Here is a 19,547-nt window from a genome sequence, read left to right as displayed (position 1 = left end):
CGGAGAGGAGGAGAAGAGCTCCCCGCCCGGCGCTGGAATAAAGGAAAGTTTTAACCCTTTCCTCATCCCAGAGCCCAGCGGGAGGGGGTCCCTGAGGGTGGGGGCACCCTCAGGGCACTATAGTGCCAGGAAAATGAGTATGTTTTCCTGGTACTATAGTGGTCCTTTAAGGGTAAGTCCAGCTTCTAAGGCTGTGTCCTTAAGGGGTTAATTAAATGTAGGTTGCTACATAAATGTTAGCATTGAAAAAACAAGCCAAGAAAAAAAACATTATACTGATACTGGGCAGTGGTTTCTGATAAAGATTACTAAAATGGGTGTAGTTCTGTCAATGATGTAGTTCTGTCAAGGAGTTCTGTCAATGATGATATTCTTCTGTTTCACAACCTCCTTTCCTCCCACATTTATGCTAAAATCCTACAAAATCCTAAAACACATAACATTCACTACTGAATATATATCAAAGGGGAAATAGTCCCGTTAATTACATTTACTGAAAACAAAAACCATGAACTCAAATCAACCTCATCATCTTTATATTCTCAATCATCCCAGTGATGATTTAAGAAAATCAGCTCACTAGTAAGCACATGCTCACAGGAAGGCCACCAAATTGATTAGCACCATACACCACTGTTGGGGGTGACATGTCTAAAGCAAGTGAGTTCATTTTGAGTTTATACATGGGGACTCTTGTCAGATGTAAGGCTTTTGGAATGGTGTTATTTGGTAATGATATCAAATTTCCTTCTAATAACATAACTGATAGATTCTCCCACTCTTCATTTTCTATGTATCCCAAAAAATAGCATAACTGTAATTGTTGTGTTTAGTTAATGAACTTGCCTTTATTTAAAAGTTAGCAGGCCTTTAGTGTGCCAGGAGTGTACTTAGGTGTTTAATTTGTATGTTTGACCTTGTGATTGCTGGCCAGCGCTTGCTAATTAAAAATGCCCCCAAAGTATGGCTCCAATTAAATAAAAATGCAGTTATGCAAGTGTCCCCTCTATCCTCCATATGTGGACAGTGGTTGGGGGTGCTAAATATTAAACTGGGGGGTATAATGACCCACTCATACTCCACCCATGGATAGCAGGTGTGGGCTAAAATATTGATTGGGGGGAACTTATGACCACACCAGTGCCTACGCATGGGTGGTGGCTCTAAAATTGATAACAAGGTGGTCCTAACAGTCAGCTTTAGCCTCCACCAATGAGTGGTGGGTGGGCACACTAATTTAATATACTGGGCGTGAGGTGATCATGCCATTATTCACTCCCCAAAATTATGTCTATACCCTATAAATAAAACATGAAAAAAAAACATACCTACCTGCCTCCCTAACCCTAATTATAGTGAGGGGAGAGTCAAGAACACTAATATCGTGAATACAGCTTGGTTGTTTTGGTTGCTTCAGGATTAGGGGATGTTGCAGCTTGGAATTCGTCCAAATTGTCGTTCAGCTCAAGTTCAGAATCTCCATGTCTACTTATTTATGATCCCATAATCTTCAACAAGTGCTCAATTATACTATATATGCAAAAGATACAAGTAAAAGTATGGTGATAAATATCTCTAAAATGGATATATACAGTAATGATACTGGCACTCTATAATGTGAAAAGCTCAAAACACATACATAATCCAAAAACCAAAAGCACACTCTATTTTTTGGTTTATCAATTATACTATACCTACACTGAGGCATGCTTGTGACATTTATCTTATGACTCAGTATAATGTTGATGTTTAACTCTCCATGTGTTCTATTTACTTGTTCATAGGAGGTGAAGGGTCGGCAACAAAATATATCAACATTATGCTTCTTGTATGACTTACATCTCATGACATATGGGAAACTCACAAGACTACATCTTAATATACCGTAGCAGAGATAATTGTAGAAAACAGCTATCAATTAATGAATACTGGAAGGAATATAATTTACCATCAACATAAATAGTAAGCTATAGTAAACCATATGTGCCAGCATTCCCACATTTTCCAGTCCTACATTTTGGGGCTATGTCCCAGTAAAAATAGATCCTGGGTACCTGTCCAAAAATGTTCAATCTGCTGTAGATTTTCAAATTCAGGAGGGGGCTGTGCACTAGGATCATGCATGATTTCTTCAAGCAGAATTAGTTGACGAGATCACATATATCAGTCAATTTGATATATAGTTACAACTATTTACACCTATTCTCATCAAGTCATGCTTAGTATGACTGCATTCAATAATCCTGTTCCTCTTGTTGAACACCAACGAGTTGGCATTACCAAATGCAATAAAGAGAAGCCCCAGATAAAATGTAGGCAAGGGCTGTACCTCCCTGTAGCTAAATATGCCATCTCAGGTCATAAAACCACAACACCTAACACCTATGTGGAGACTAACCTTGGTTCAGACCCTTCTGACCACTGGCAACAACCGCAGCAGCTAGGAAGGTAAGTGTAATTTTTTATGATGTTGAGGGTGGGAATTGGACACAAAAGGGGCTTTTTGAGAACAGGATGGAAGGGACTTATATGTGTGGCTATTGCGCAAGATGCTTTTTTTATGAACGGGGGAGAAATATACATTGGCAACGGGAGACAAAATGTGTACACCAAAATGGAATTGGAAGAGGGGCATTTTATTATGGCCACATGGGTCAATATGTGTGTGAAGAGACACTATGAGTAAATAAATGGCTTTTTATAACTAATATATAAAGACCACAGGCAACAATATATGTTGTGGAGAGGGGGGGGAGGGGTTCTGAACACATAAATGAGCTGTGTGAATGAGGGGCATAATGTAATGGACACAGGTGGCAATAGGGGTACCATGAGTGAGCAATAGAGGTGAGCCTAGAGGTGGGGAACACACTAGGGACCAGGTGTGTTAGGGACCAGGAACGTGACTGAGACAGAGTGTAAATGCAAAACACCTTTATTTAAAAAATGAAAATAATCCAAAAGCAAAGTCCAGAAGGCACCAAAGAGGGTAGTCAGACAATTTGGAATCAGGACAACGGAAAGCAGTGGAGTCAGAAACCAGGCCAGAAGTCAGGAACCATGAATACACAGGAAACAAGAAATCTTCTTGGAAACAGGAAATCATGCAAGAAGGGCAAGAAGGTATTGGGACTTGCTGCTATATAGGCTAAGGCTACACTGATTAGCAACAGGGCTGGCTAATAACAACCAGTTAAGTAACAGTGGCAATAGTAATGAAGGAGCTGATCGTTAAAGCAGCTGAATATCTCAGATGCAGAGTAAGGAAGGGTTGCTGTTTAAAACAGCAGAGACACCCTGACAGTACCTCCATCTCAATGACCCCCCACCTCTGCATGGGAAAGTGGGCATGAAAGGAATGAATGAGAGATGGGGCATGAACATCAGAGGCTGGAATCCAGGAGCATTCCTCTGGAACATACCCTTTCTAGGGCACCAAGTATTCGATATGTTTTCTGAACACTCGTGAATCCATGATGCTGCATATTTTATATTCTTCATGATTATCAACCAGAAGAGGATGTGGACGTGGCACCGAGGTTGTGTAGTGATTACAAACTAAGGATTTCAAGAGGAAAACATGGAATACGTTAGAGATGTGCATGCTAGGAGGAAGGTCAGGTTGGCCATAGGTTGAGGGAAGACAACCAGACCCTCTCTCTGACCTGATAGGAAGGTGCTGGTAGGCGTCTGAGGTTGGCCTGGAGCTTGTAGTTCTGCATTGAGCATCGCAAGGAATTCTGCACCTGCACCCAAGTGGCACGGAGTGTTCCTCCAAAGCCAGTATCCCTTGTGGCATGAACGTATCAGGCAACATGGATGGTTGAAATCCATAGTTCACCAAGAATGGGGATAGCCAGGAAGAGGCATTAATGTGTGTGTCCAGGAGGCAAGCAGGGGTCAGGCACCAAGGTGAGTAGTCAGACGAGCTGGAATTAGGAGAACGGAGAACAGCAAAGTCAGGAACCAGGCCAGAAGTAATGAATCAGGAATACACAGGAAACAGGAAATATTCTGGTAAACAGAAAACCACACAAGGACAAGGAGGTACTGTGACTTGCTGCCTAAATAGACTGCATTGATTAGCAATGGTTATAGCTACTAACTGCCAGGTGAGTAACTGTGGCAACAGTAATGAAGGAGTTTATTGTTAAAACCAGCTGAATAGCTCAGACACAGAGCAAGGAAGGGTTGCTGTTTAAAACAGTAGAGAAACCCTAACACAGGGCCCATGAGCAAGGCGTGTGGGCAGAGGTGTACCTAGAAACCACTGGGCCTCGATGCCAAAATTTCATACCCATGCCCTTCATTTGTCATATTCACGCCCCTTAGTCTATCCATGTGTCTCATTCACGCCGCACAGAGTGATTGTAGAATGGATGGGGGGAATGAGTATGACAGAATTGGAGGGGTTAATGTGATAGGGTGAGTGTGAAGCGTGAAAGGGGGCAAATGTGACAGAGTGATTGAGAATGAGTGCGACAGGATTGAGGGGTTCGGTGTAACAGTGCTAGAGAAGGTGAGTGTGATGGATGTCATGGGTAAGTGACAGGATTGGGAGTTATTGTGAGTGTGGTAGGGGGAAGGGGAGTGACAGCGTGTGTGTGGTGGGGTCACAGTTACATAGACACACAGATGCATACAGTGACACACATGCAGATACACACCAGATAACACATACAAATACATACATGGACACACATGCTGATACACAGACACAAACTAACACACAGATACACAGGCACATATACACAATACACATATGCAGATACATCGACACACAGATTGACACACATTCAGATACATAGAATGATACTCCTACAGATACAAACACTGACACACATACAGATACACAGACAACACTGACACACATGCAGATACATTGACACACACACACATACATACATAGCTACAGAGACACACACATAGCTACAGAGACACATGCATACATACAGACACCCTCCTCTCCTCCTCCTGTAGTGTTTGCGCAATGTGTGGGTGTGTGGGGGGGAGCTCTGCACATGGGCCATGATGAAGCAATGTGTGTGAGGGAAATGTTTATAAATGAGTAGTCAATGTTGAAAAATGTGTGTATTGGGGTGGGGGGGGGGGGGGGCAGGGGGTTCACAAAATCAGAGCCATAAGGGAGAAATGTGTGTGCAGGGAAATGCCTAAAAATGAGTAGTCAACGTTCGAAAAATATGTGTGCGGGTGTATGCCAAATGCAGGCCATAAGGGAGCAAAGTGTGTGAGAGAAGCCATCCAAACTAAGCTGAGGCACCACGTAGGGACAATGAGGGAGCAATGGGACAACATAAAGATACATTGGCGAGGGCACTTAACAGATATATAATTGGCGCAAACAATATTTTATTTATTTATAAAATATTTTACCAGGAAGGATACATTGAGATTTCTCTAATTTCCAAGTGTATCCTGGGTCCACAAAAAAAAAATGCTGTTTTATTAGTTATATGTGGGTACACAATGCATGTAGTACCCAAATTCAGGGTTAAAACTGAAGCTCACTGCCAGATTTTTTTAAATCTTATTTCACTTCACTTATCATGTCGGACTTCTTTTCTAAGAAATGTAGAACCCACTGATACTGAGGTATTGTGATGTAATCGTGGGCTTAATACAATATGGTGTAACTGAATCCCCATATTTGCTTGCCACGATAGGTGATTTTAAGTAGTCTTGTAAGATTTCAAACTGTGTTTTTTGTGTTTGCATTGTTCCCTTATATGTATTTTGCATATATTTTGGTCTTGGCAGCAGCACCACTACTTAGAAAACCATGTTCTGGGTGTGCCCCCAATCAATTCTTTTTGTGTGTATATTTGGAATTCAGACCAGATTTTTATTGGGTTTAGCATCCTGTCTCTCCACTCTAGCTGCCCCTTTGGAGATGACCACAGGAAAGAAAAGATTTGAGGACAGTCAATGGAAACAGTTTAAGCAGTGAGTATTGCAGTTAGAACGTTGATCGTCAATTTTTTTATTATTGTATGAACTACAGATATTGGGATACTGTTACCCAATCCCCTTACCTGTTAATTCTGTAAAGCAATTATATTGTTTCAGGTGTGTGTGCTATGTTTCTTATAGCTGTATTTTTGATAAACAGGTAGGAGTGATGAAATTGGATTCATGCCTTCTCACATTACTTGCTTTGCAAAAATATATATGTATCCATATATACACAATAAAACATACTTATATACACATATAAAACACATTGACATACACACATGCATGCAAATGCACATACACACTCCATATATATTTGCAATTTCTCCCTCCCCTCACTCAACTCCATATAGCTGTCTCCCACTACATCAGGAGCAAGTAACACAATGGCACACAAGTAACATGTTACCTACTCAACAAAAGCTTTATTTAGTTTTTTGTTCACCTAAAAAAATGCACCCCCAGTTTTTTGTTGTTGGAGCAGCCGTGTTGTTGGAGCATTCCTCTTTTTCCTTGTAATTGCGCCATCACGATTGCAAGATTACAGTGGCCATTTTGGAATTGGCCATGTTTTTCTATTGTTGCTTGTGTGCGTGCTCTGTCTGGGGCCTACTGCAGCTGGTTAATGTTTCTGCAGAGCCCTTTGGCTTACTTCAGTTTGCTTCTAGTGCAGGTGAGCCCTGCTTTAGCTACTCTGTAGTGTGCTGATGAGTCCTGCTGTTTCTGACTTTGTGCTGTCCCCGATTTCTGCCTCTTGACTGCAAATGAGCAGTGCCATACTTAGTGATATTGCACTTACCACTGTATTCTAGTTTGTCACTGTGACACTAGTTTGTCACAAAAAGACATAGCGTTAGACATGGCATTATTCGCTGTAGTTTATTTTAATTTGAGAAAATAGAAAACATATAGTGGGTGGCACACACTGTGAAAAAATAACACGTATAAGATGGTATAAATACCCTTATGTATATTCTTTATCAGATACAGCTGTAAAAGATGGTGGCTGACGTAGGGTAATATAGTTTGATCAATATATAAAGTGCATATGCAAGATATGTGCCAATATCTCACTGACATTTTAGTGAGCCTGTGGAACACTGGCTCAGGTAAATCAGTGTAGATTAGACAAAGTCCACTGGATATGTTCTCCACCATATACAAGTGAATATGAGAACATTCAAAGTTAAAAAGACATCAATTTATTAAAACACATACATAAAAGTTCTTACATCAAAGTAAGGTGCCTTCAGCAAAGAATATTCCCCATAGAGTCCACACACAACATGTTTAAACTTAAAAAAGTCTTCCTCAGGTGTATAGGACTCCCCTACCTTCCACTGTTTATATATTCAAATTTGGCGCCATTCCGACAGTATAACCTCACCCACAAGGTGATGTCATCTTTGTTATCATATTCAGCAACTCAAAGCTCCGCCCACTGACGCGTCACTTCCGAGATGGCCGAGATCAGCCTCCATAGTCTTCCTGGTGTCTCACCCTCCTATTGTGGAATCCTATTTATTTTATTTTGGCCTTTTTGGGGGCAGGTGAAAAAAAGAGAAAGAAGACTTCAGATGGTAAGTTTAATTTTTAATTTTATAGTTATGATTTTTATTGGCCCTCACTATTATTTGGTTGAGTTAGGTAGGGGATAATTAATTTTAAAAGGTTTGCTAGGGGTTTGGGGACCACTAGACACCAAAATGAGTGGTTAGGGGGTGACCATTCCAATAATATTTATTTAGCTATTTATTTAAAGCCCTACATTAATAGAGGGTGGAGGACACTAGGTCCAAAAGAAGGCCAAACAAATAATAATAATACCATTTGAATCTCTTACCCAAAGATAGGTTTTTAAAAAACCCTAAACAACCTACTAAAATTATATCCTTAAAAAGCTCCAATATGTATTGGTATTCAAATATGAACAGGTAGCCATTGGCATACATTGGAGTCATAGATGCTCCTATTGATGTGCCTGCTATTTGTCTATACCAATCCAATTCAAATTGAACATAATTAAGCATGAGGACCAATTCTAGAAGATCCGTGACATAATCTATTGATGGACCTTTGTATTTCTCTGAATTGAGAAGAATCTGTCTTATGTGTTGTACCCCACCTGCATGGGGTATGATCGTGTATAGGCTCTTCACATCGCAGGTGACCAATGATATTGGTTCCATTGGTAAGATCAAAGGAAAGATAAGTTGAATGAAGCTTGGGGTATCCTTGATGTACGTGGGTAGGTTTTCAATTGTTTCCTTAAAAACGAAATCTAACCATCTTGCCAACGGTTCTAAAATTCCACCAACTGCTGACACAATCGGTCTCCCCGGGGGTCCTGGAGGTTCTTGTGGATCTTGTGGAGTGTATGATTCACTGGTGTCCTCGGATTTGACTGTTGTAGAAATTCACTGTTCCAGACCCCACTGTAAACTAACCTCAATTAAGCATTTCACTTTCAATTTCAAGTAGGTGCCAGAATCCAATAATTGGTGCATTATTTCCAACCTGTATTTACTGTAGTCTTGGATGACGATCCCCCCACCCTTGTCCGACGATCTAATAATGATATTCTTATCAATAACCAAGGACTTGATAATCTCTCTGTCTTGTTTGGAACAATTAGAATGATGTGGATGTATAGTCTTGAGATGGTCAGAGGTCTCCTTTTGTACTGATTTCAAAAAGGTTTTTATAGCAGCTTGATTCGGCATTGGATCAAAGATGCTCTTTTTCTTAAATCTTGTAGTCTGTTCCTCCAAAGGGGTAGGTTTGTTCTTGAAGAAATCGTTAAGTCTCAATGTTCTGCCAAATTTGTACAATTCGACTTCCCAATCTAGTGGATTAGGTCTGGCTGTGGGTACAAACGATAAACCCTTACTAAGTAATGTTATTTTAGAACTTGATTCCCCAGACGTCTTATCTATTGTATACAGCCTGGGTTTACAGATTGGTCTCCTCTTTCTTGCAAACCTTGGGAGGTCACTTGTGCCACTTAACCACTTGTAGACTCTGTGTTCCTTATAATCCACTGCCACCTTGTCTTGTGTTATGCTTCCTATGGATTTGGAGTGGAACTCAACTGCAGATAAGTGTTTGAGGAAGTAATGAGAGTATAGGTCGATGGGGAAATTCATGTAGACTTAAGGAACACAATATAGAGATAGTTTGATGAGAAGAGTTCATGTAGCTTTAAGGAACACAACATGCAGAATAAGGTGATGAGGAGAGTTCCTGTAGCTTTAAGGAATACAATAAGAAGGTAGTTTGTTGAGACGAGTTCCTGTAGCTTTAAGGAATGCAATAAGAAGGTAGTTCGTTGAGGCGAGTTCCTGTAGCTTTAAGGAATGCAATAAGAAGGTAGTTCGTTGAGATGAGTTCCTGAAGCTTTAAGGAACCCTAGTGGAATTAGTGTCTTGTATTATATAAATTCTTTATTTTGCAGTTTTATATTTTCACCAGGGGTTGGGTACAGGAAAAAAAAACTTGGAGTGGGGTTAGAGTTACAGAGTTTGTAAATCATAGTTATGCTGATTGTTACATATACAGCGTTTTAGTATCTTTTCTTCTCTAGTTACAGTAGCGGTTGTTTGCTCACATAGTAGTAGGCTGTCCGTCTCATTTGTCACTGTTGTAGCTCTAAGGGCTGGGGTAGGGTACAGAATAGGAATGGGGGGGTGGGGTGCCGTGACAGGTGTTGATGCCAGGAGGTTTTGAGTCTGGTCATCTTCGGTTGCGTACCATCTCTGTCTTAGCAGTTTGGTGTTGCGTCTTAATTGTTCTTGATCGGTGTGGAAGTCAGGGTGTTAGGAGGGGTTATTGTGTGTTTTTCCGTTCGTGTATAGTGTCGGGTCATTGCGTCTGACCGTCGCTGATGTCTATTGTCCTGTGGGGAGGGGATGAGTGATCGGGGCTTGGTGTCGTGGATCGATCGTGTGTGTGTTTGGGGTTGTACTGTGGTGCGGGGGTGTGGAACTAGTCGTGGTGAGTGTTTTATGTGGGGTTCTGGTTCTAGCTGTGGGGGCTAGGTGTGGGGGTGCGGTGCATGCACTTTCCTTGTCGGTGTCTGCTTGAGCTGGGCCCCTCTGTTTTGGGGTTGCTTTTAACTTGTCTGGGCAGGAAGGGGGAATTTAGGTTCCGTCCTTTCATTTTCGGTTTTATGTTGTGTGTTTCCGGGGTGTGATTATGCCAGGTTGGTGTCCGTGGCGCGTGACTCGTCAATTTGTGTCAAAAAAGGGGGTTGTGGGGGGTGGGGGGGTTGGGTGGTGGGGGTCATGTGTTAAGGAGGTTATGGCATTATTGCCACTCTCGTTATCCATGGGTCCCATATCTTGTGGAAAGAGTTGGTCGTGTTGTGGATCAGGGCCGATAGCCTGTCCATTTCTACGGCCTCTTCTATTCTTTGGTGTACTTCGGGCATGGAGGGCATGGAGGGGGTAGCGTTGCTGCCTGTCACGACTAGTAATGTGGTCCAGCACGCAGAAACTATGTAAACATATACATAAGTCAGAAAAGGAAAAATAACAGGACAGAGCGTAAACCGGACCTTAGAATGGCCGGACTAATACGCTAGAGACAGAGAATGGTCAAAGGGAAAGCCGAGGTCAAGGAAGCCAGAAAATACTCAATACCGATAAGACAAGCCAAGTCAGGGAAACCAGAGATCGGAATAACCAGGGAAACGCCAAGGATCAGGATACCAGGAAATCAGAAACACGAAACTAGCACTTTCAGGAAACCAGGAAACTGAAACCACGACATGGCAAAGTACTAGGGTGAATTAGGGGTTTAAATACCCCTCTCTAAGCTATGATTGGTCAGAGGGCGACCTCTGACCCCAGAACGTGCGTGTGCGTTGACGTCGTGACGTCACGCACACGTTAGTATAATTCTCAGGGGCGGGGCTATCCATAGACGCGACCACGTGGTCGGCGCCATATTGGATTCGGGCGTGATGCCCGGAAGAACTACATGCGCGGTTCCCGGCTCGCCGACGAGCAGGTAAGCTCGTGTAGTCAGAGCGGTCGTGCCGGTCGGGCACGACCGTGAGGCTTGGCGGGCCGGTGACCGCAACACTGCCCCAGTGTCTGGCTATGGTTCTTCGTGTGGCGAGTGCCACCCGGGCTGTCAGTTTGTTTTTGGGCCCGGGTGGAGTGCCCCGTTTATTGTTTGGGCTATCTCTCTCCATAGTGGGGCAATTTGGGGGCATTTCCACCAGAGGTGGAGGTGTGTACCCTGTTCCCCACAACCTTTCCAACACCGGTCTGAGGTGGAGAAACGCATTTGTTTCAGTCTCAGGGGGGTGATATACCATCGGAACATGGTCTTGTGTGTGACGCAGATGGTGAGTGAAGCTGTGGCTTCCCATACGTCCTTCCAGTCTCAGGGGTCTTCCGGGTGTCCAATGTCTCTTTCCCAAGCCGCTGTGTATGAGAGGGCCTCGTGGGAGGTGGAGTTGTGGAGAATGCCATATATGATGGATATCTGCCGTTTTTGTATTGGGGTGTGCATGCACATCCTTTCGAAGGTCCTGGTTGGTGTGGTGGCTGCTTGGTGGTTGGATGGTATTTGGTGATTTGTAGAAAGCGAAAATGGTCGAACGTGGTGAGTGGTGTGGTGTTCGGGAGGTCCAGAAAGGGGATCAGTTGTGGCCCTTTGAAAAAGTGGTAAAATCTGACCAGGTTATTGTCTTCGTACCGTGCAAAATCTTTGGGGGTCATTCCCGGTTCGAATTGGGTGTTACGCAGTATTGGTGTCAGTGGGGATGGGGAGTTGATTATGTCATGTTTGCGAGTGGTCCGATCCCATAATTGTATAGAGTGCGTTAGTGCTGGGGTTGTGGGGGGAGTCTGTGGTCTGTCTTGTTTGGGTAGCCATAAAAGTAGGGAGGGGAAGTCCCGGCCGAGTAGATCATGCTCGAGGTCCACCCAGATCTTGTGCCCCGTGGGGGCATGTAGGTTCTGGATTTGTGCAAGCTGGGCTGCTTGGTGGTAGTCCCAGAAGTTGGGGAGGCCTAGGCCCCCCATCTTGTGTGGTACGTACAGTGTTGCTCTCTTTACTCTTGTTTTTTTCCCTGCCCATATTAATTTGTCAATACGAGTCTGTAATGATTTGAAGTCCGTTTTGGATATGGGTATGGGTGTGGCCTGAAAGAGGTATAGGAAGCGCAGGAGGAGGTTCATTTGTATTGATGCCAGTTGCCCCAGCTAGGAGATCAAAAGGTGTTGCCAAGTTTCTAGGTCTTGGGTCGCTTTAGTTAGTAGTGGGAGGTAGTTGAGTTGATACGTTAAGTGCAGTTCCGCCGGTAATCGTGTTCCTAGTTAATGTATGCATTGCGGTTCATATCTGAATGGATATTCTGATTTGAGTGCCTCTAGTGTGTTGGTAGGGATGTGGATTGGTAGGGCTTCTGTTTTGCTTCTTTGTAGCCCGACACTTTCGCGTAGTCATCTAGGAGGGCCAGTAGTGGGGGGAGGGCGGATGTGGGTTCTGTCAGTGTTAGCAGTAGATCGTCCGCTTAGGCTGCTACTTTGTATTCTTTGCCCCGAAGCTTGATGCCGGTGATGGCTTTGTTCTGTCGGATTGTCTGTAAGAGGGGTTCTAGGGAAAGGGAGAAGAGAAGAGGGGAAAGGGGGCAGCCTTTTCGTATGCCGTTGTGAATCGTAAAGGTGGGGGGTTGGGCGTTCAGGATGAGAATGTTTGCTGTGGGTTGGGAGTATAGTCCTTTGATCATTTCTATGAAAGTCACAGGAAAACCCATTTTATCGAGGGTTGCAAATAGGTAGGGCCAGAGGATGCAGTCGAATGCCTTCTCTGCGTCAAGGGAGAGGAGGAGTGTGGGGTGCTTACGACGGTTTGCTAACCAGATGAGGTCGAACGTTCTCCTAGTGTTGTCACATGCTTGGCAGATGTATCAGTTTGGGGAGGAATGGGTGTAGTCGGTTGGCTAGTAGTTTTGTGAAGATTTTGATGTCAGTATTGAGTATTGAGATTGGTTTGTAGTGGCCTGGGTCTTGGTGGTTTTTGTCGGGTTTCGGTATTAGGCAGATGTTTGCCCGTAACATGTCTGGGGGGGGGGGGGGGGAATCGCCGTCCATGATGGAGGTGAACAGTGTTAGAAGCTGCGTAAGGAGTTCCATTGGGTAAGTTTTATAGTAGAGGCCGGAGTAGCCATCAGGGCCCAGGCATTTGTTTGGCTTCAGGAATTTTATCGCTTGTGCAATCTCCTCAGTGGTGATTGGTGTGTTGAGTGTTTGGCGTCCCTCTTCTGTTAGTGAGGGCACGTCTCTATTTTCGTCCTCATGGAGGTGGGGTCCTGTCGTGTTTCAGGGGCGTGGTCATAGAGCGAGGCATAGTAGCTTTGAAAGGCGTTCGCGATTTGATGTGGTAGCATGTGCAATTGTCCATCTGGTGTTTTTATTTGGGTTATGTGTTTGGCACTTTGTCTCTGGCGTAGCCTGTGGGCTAGTAGTGTGTCTGCCTTGTTTGATTTTTCGTAAAACATTTGTCTCGTCCGTTGGAGTGCTTTTTTAGAGTCTTGTGCCATGAATTTTTGTATGTTTTGTCTATGTGTTTGCAGTTGGGCCGTCAGGGTAGGGCTAGGGTTTGTTTTGTGCAGGAGTTCTGTGGCTCTGAGGGCTGTGAGATGTGTTTCAAGTTCTGTTAGTTGTTTCTTTTTATGTGCCGTAGCTGCTGCAATTAGTTTGCCTCTAATGACGGCTTTATGGGCAGCCCATAGGGTGCCCGCTGAGGTGACTGAGTTTTTATTGAGATCGAAGTATTCAGTGATGTCTTGTCAGATGGCTTCCTTGATGGTTGTGTTGTGGAGGTGTGTTGGGTTGAGTCTCCAGGACCATGCTTTGGTGGTATTTGGGATGGTGAATTGAAGGAGGATCTCTGCGTGGTCCGACCACGAGCCTATCGATGCGTTTGTGATATGGGGGAGTAGGGAGGGAGATGTGATGAACATGTCGATGCGTGAGTACGAGGAGTGGGGGTGTGAGAAAAAGATGAAGTCTGCGGTGGTGGGGTGTAGCATTCTCCACGTGTCTATTAGTTGCGTTCGTGTCACGAATGCTTGCAGCATTTTGTCTGTGCGGTTTGTTGGTTGGGGTCTTGTGCCCAGGGTATATACTTCGGGGGACAGGGTTGCGTTTAAGTCTCCACCTATGATCATATGGTGCGATGGGAAGATGCTGTGGTGGGTTTGGAGGGTGTTCCAGAAGTTGGAGTCTGGGAGGGTAGGGGCATAGATGGAGGATATTGCGTATCTGTGGGGTCCTATGTGTCCCGACAGGGTTATGTATCGGCCCTGTGGGTCTGTCACTGTGCACGTAAATTTAAGAGGGCAGGAGTTGCAGACCATGACGGCTACTCCGTTTTTCTTTCCAGTTGGGGAGTTTGCTAAGTGGCACTCCCTGTAGTGTCTATTGAGAAGGGGGGATGCTCTGGATTGTTCATAATGCGTCTCCTGGAGTAGGATAATGTCGGCCGTGGAGCGGTTCGCCCAGCGGAGCAGGCGGTGTCTTTGCCTGTATTGATTAGACGGTAATACCAGGTCACAATTTAATAAGGTGTTGTATTTTTGCTATTAACTAGTATCACCACCTCTACTGTCAATAATTCCATCAGTCCGGTTTTTGCACTAAGATTAGTGCATGATTTCATCAATAGACTGATAGCAGTGATAGGAGTTGGATTTCATCTGTACGCCCTCTGGTGGTTAAATATGGAAAACCAGGGTCGGCATACCTTCGGCAACAATTGGTTATAAGGTGATGTTCTCTTGTTGATGTGGGTCCAGCCTCCGACCCGGACTTTCTGATTCCTATAAAGCTATATTGTAAGCATATATGATAATCAAGCATTAAGAGGATGAGTTTATTGATTGTGTTTATTGAACATTGATGTATATACTCCATTCACCTGCCGTGATGCAGTTTTGATTACTGCGATTACTTTTTAAATCTGTGTGATATTTACATTTTACTTTTGTGTATAGGTTTTCTTGGCAACTACCCCAGGCTGCGTCATTGAGCGTGACGCCCCGTGGTTGTAGACTCACGTCAGGTAGCCTGTGGCAGTTCCAGGTCGGGGGCATCCTAGGAGTCAGATGCAGCACAGGTGGGGATGAGTAGATTTGATTTTTATACTTTAAATTTTGAGTTTGTGTGTGTGCACATTATGTCCTGATGAAAGCTTGAGGGAATCGAGCTGAAACGTTGACCAATTTTTAACTAAAAGGTAAATAAAAGTTATATTTTACAAGTGCTTGGCGTGCTATCATTTATAATTGAGATATATATTCCTGGGAGTCTGGGGGTTCTGTATGGTATATTAGCTGTTTCAAAAACTGCACTCTACTGGACAGTGATCTCAGATGTCCCACATGGAATCTGTTGAAACCACTCCCCCAACTTGGGGGTCACAGCTCTGAGTGCTACTATCAAAACTGGGACTACTACTGCCTTGACTTTCCACATGATTTCTAGCTCTGCTTTCAGTCCATGGTATTTGTCCATTTTCTCCTTTTTTATCTTCTTGATGGTAGTAGTATTGCAACATCCACCACCACTGCTTTCCTTTTGTTTCTTATCTACCATCATACCATCATGATGTCAGGTAGGTTGGCCAGTACTTGCTTGTCTGTCTGGACCTGAAAGTCCCACAGGAACTAAGCCCTGTCATTCTCAACTGCCTTTTGTGGAATCTCCCACAAAAGGTAGTTGTGGAAAGATGTGTTTGGAAAGATGTTTCGGTACACAATCCCAGCAAATTGACTGTGCCATTCAGTGTAAGCTGTTCCTGCTAACATTTTACAACTGGCCACTATGTGCTAGACTGTCTCAGGGGCCTCTCCACAGTCTGCACCTTGGGTCCTGCCTAGTATGGTAGAACCCTGCTTCTATTGATCTGGTGCCTGTTCCTGTTCAGAATCAACTATTTTAGTCTAAATGTTGCCATTCAGATTTCCAATTCCGAATTTGAAGAAAAAACATGTATATTTTAGGTAAAAAATAAATAAACATATTTTTAAAGTCTGTTTACTCTTTGTTAGAAGTCAGTTGTCCACATCATGGTGTATATTTCCTAATACATGTGTTTATTATGTAAATTGTAAAATTGTATTAAAAGCAAGATAAGGTATTTGTATTCTTAAATATTAACATGGTGCTTAGCTTTTAGTTTTATACAATGGGCAGTAATACAAGAAACTCTGAGAAGAAACTTCTATCCCAAGATTATTGGTTTGCAGCTATTGCTGCTGTGTTTTCAGGTCTACTCAATGATTTTTTGTATTCTAAAAGCTCAACTACTAAATAAAGAGTCATGCCAAAAATCATGATGGCTAATACTATGTAGAGCTTTACATAGACACACAAGAAATTGCTATAAGCAAAGGATATTAGAAATCCAATAGACTCCCATAGACGGTAATTAGAAAAAGCAGCTTCTTTGTGGTCAGCAAACAAAACACCATAAAAAGCTGTAAAAAAAAAAAAAGTTATTAAGAATAATAATAACAAACATAAGCTTGTTTGAGCAGTGCCATGTGTCACTGTGTAATTGTCTCATTTATTGTAAATTTATCCCTTTCATAATATTGCAAAGCGCTGCAAAATTAGTTGGCGCTATATAAATACCAATAATAATAATGATGATAATAATAATAATAATAATAAATATGCAGGTATTGGTTTCAAAATCTATGCAATATTTTACAGTTAGACATTACTATGTGTTTTATTTACTGAATGTTGCATTATGGTAAACTAAAAAGCAAGCTGCATAATCTAGATAAAAAACTGTTCTGAAAAACAATTCTGCAACGGATCTAAAATTACATTTTGAGTATTTAAGCCAGGGTATCAGAATACTTTTTTTTAGTTGATTACAATTTCCTGTTTAGGAAATAAATCTTAAAATAAAAATAAAAAAATTAGAGAACCCTGCCCATGACTATGCAAGTTAGCATTTGAAATACTATTATGCGCCGGATTAACATAGGGGCTGATGGAGCTGCAGCTCCAGGCCCATGCCCATGGAATAGGCACATTGAATTGAAAAAAAAGAAATTGTTATTTTTTTTTTTACCCACTGCCGGTAAGGTTGCCACCTGGCCGGTATTTTATCCAGTATTTGAGGCTACCTGGACGTGCCGGTATTGCAATAATACCGGTAGTACAAATGCAGGTATTTTTCTCAGTATAAACTGACATTACTCTGCAATACCAGCACCCGCCAGTAGGGGTCACTGTATGTGGAGAAAAGGAGGGATAGGAAGTTACAGCATATGTCTGCCTCTCTCTACTCACTGATCCGCAGGGGAGCAGCTACACAGGACAGAGTCAAAACAGCAGCTCCCAGCCTGCAGAGACAGCCCACAGTTTAGGTAAGTGAGGGCTGGGGGAAAGGCTGCAGGGAGACAGAGACATTAGGGGACACTAGGAGACACTGGGAGACATAAGGACACTGAGACATGGGGACACTGAGAGACTTGAGGACACTGGGAAACTTGGTGCCACTTGGAGACATCAGGACACAGTGTCCCCTAGTCTCTCAGTGTCCCCTAGTCTCTCAGTGTCCCCATGTCTCTCAGAGTCCACATGTCTCCCAGTGTCCCCATGTCTCTCAGTGTCTGTGTCCCCATGTCTCTAAGTGTCCCCAAATGTCTTAGTGTCCCCATGTCTTCCAGTGTCTCTGTGTCCCTGTGTCTTCCAGTGTCCCCTAGTCTGGCAGTGTCTGTGTCCCTATGTCTCTTAGTGTCCCTAGTGTCAATTTCCCCATGTCTGTATCCACAAGTGCTCCCATATCACCCAGTGTCCCCAAGTGTCTCAGTGTCTCTGTGTCTCAATGTCTCTGTGTCCCCCTAGTATCCCCTAGTGACATGGGGACACTGGGAGACATGGGGACACAGACACTAGGAGGCATGATGACACATAGGGACACTATGAGACACATAGGGACACTGAGAGACACAAGGGGACACTGGGAGACACGAGGGGACACTGGGAGACATGAGGATGCTGTGAGACTTGGGGATGCTGGGAGACATGGGGACACTGAGAAACCATGTCCCCATGTCCCCCAGTGTCTCCGAGTCTCCCAGCCAGTGTCTCCCAGTGTCACCTAGTTTCCAAGTGGCTGTGTCTCCATGTGTCAGTGTCCCTAGTGTCTCTGTGTCCCCAAGTCTCCCAGCCAGTGCCCCTAGTGTCTGTGTCCCCATGTCGCTCTGTGTCCCCATGTCTCCTAGTGCCCCCATGTTGCCCAGTGTCCCCTTGTGTCTCAGTGTCCCCATGTCTCTAAGTGTCCCCATGTATCTAAGTGTCATGAGGCACTGGGAGACATGGGGACACAGACACTAGGGGACACTGGGAGACATGGGAACCCAGACAGTAGGCGACACAGGGAGACATGGGGAGCCAGACAGTAGGCGGCACTGGGAGACATGGGGACACTGAGATACAAGGGGACACTGGGCATCATGGAGTCCTTAGAAAGCGTGGGGTAGGTGCACCATTTGACGCATTTATACCAAGCTCAGGGTGCTGTCTGCATAGCATGCTCTTAGTTTGCCAGCCTGCATGAATGGCAGGCAGCCTGACATGCATTCATGCCATGCTGGCCTTCAAATTATTTGGGCAGATATGCCCCCTTTTTGGGCATGTTTGTCCCTTTTGGCAGTTCTGGTTACGTGATTTGCAACAGTGGCCCACCCTTTTACCCTGCCCATTGACTTCCTGCTTCACTGGACACTGCTTTTAGGAGGTATGTATTTACTTGAAAGATGAAAACATAAAATAGAAAGAGATTAGCATAGAGTATGTGTTTTCTTATAGCTGCATCCTTTGGGTTTCCCTCCAGCAACATCTCCATCGATACATGACACTTGTGAGGTATGACTGTTTTATTGTTTTTGGTCGATAAGATTCTGTAATTAGGCCCATCATAATTGTCAGTACCAGGCCCAATGGGCTCTTAATCTGACCATGATTATGCAAGGTTCTTAATTAGACAACTGATGATTTTGTAATCTAGATAAAGTCATAGAGATGAACAAAAAAAGTTACAAAATGAGAATATAAAGTTGAAAGTAGGAAGGAGAAAGTTACAAGAAAGTGTGAAGTTTAAGTTTTTCAGTAGGAAATAGATGTCTTAGCAAAATGTGATGGTTTCAGAAGAATACATGTAGAAAGAAGATGTAAAGTTACACCCCTAAAGCACTTTAGTTTGCCAAAAAGCTTTATGTTTGAAGTGTGTGTCCTCTTTTTTCATTTTGGAGAATTTAATGGAAATTGACACGTTTATAAATTAGCCTGGTTACTAGGGATGAGCATGGGCAAAAGATTTGGTTCCGTTCTGAATTTCAGGTAAGTAAAAAAATGTGTATGCTTCGGCAATTCGGACTAATTGCATTCAGTTCAGCACTTCGACAGTTCGGACATTCATAAGCATCCCTCTCTTGTTTTGCCACTTTTCAGAAATCCGAAGCACTTTGCCATCACAACCACTTACACATCTGTATGGCTCCTTAACCCGAACCCCTAACCCTAACCACCACAACC

General features: G+C 43.5%; 1 protein-coding gene across 1 annotated transcript in view; it reads right to left on the bottom strand.

Moving 5' to 3' along the window:
- Positions 1-12,499: 12,499 nt before the first annotated feature.
- Positions 12,500-19,547, bottom strand: part of LOC134586297 (protein unc-93 homolog A-like) — a gene marked incomplete at its 5' end in the record, with an annotated part of 45,955 nt that continues 38,907 nt past the window's right edge. Inside the window, one exon of the mRNA XM_063441779.1 lies at positions 12,500-12,582. Coding sequence (XP_063297849.1) covers positions 12,500-12,582 — 83 coding nt within the window. The remainder of the gene's footprint in view (positions 12,583-19,547) is intronic.

This window comes from Pelobates fuscus, chromosome 2, assembly GCF_036172605.1.
Source record: "Pelobates fuscus isolate aPelFus1 chromosome 2, aPelFus1.pri, whole genome shotgun sequence".
NCBI classification, from domain to species: Eukaryota; Metazoa; Chordata; class Amphibia; order Anura; family Pelobatidae; genus Pelobates; species Pelobates fuscus.
Note: the sequence above shows the minus strand (reverse complement) of the source record. Positions and strands in the feature narration are given on the sequence as shown.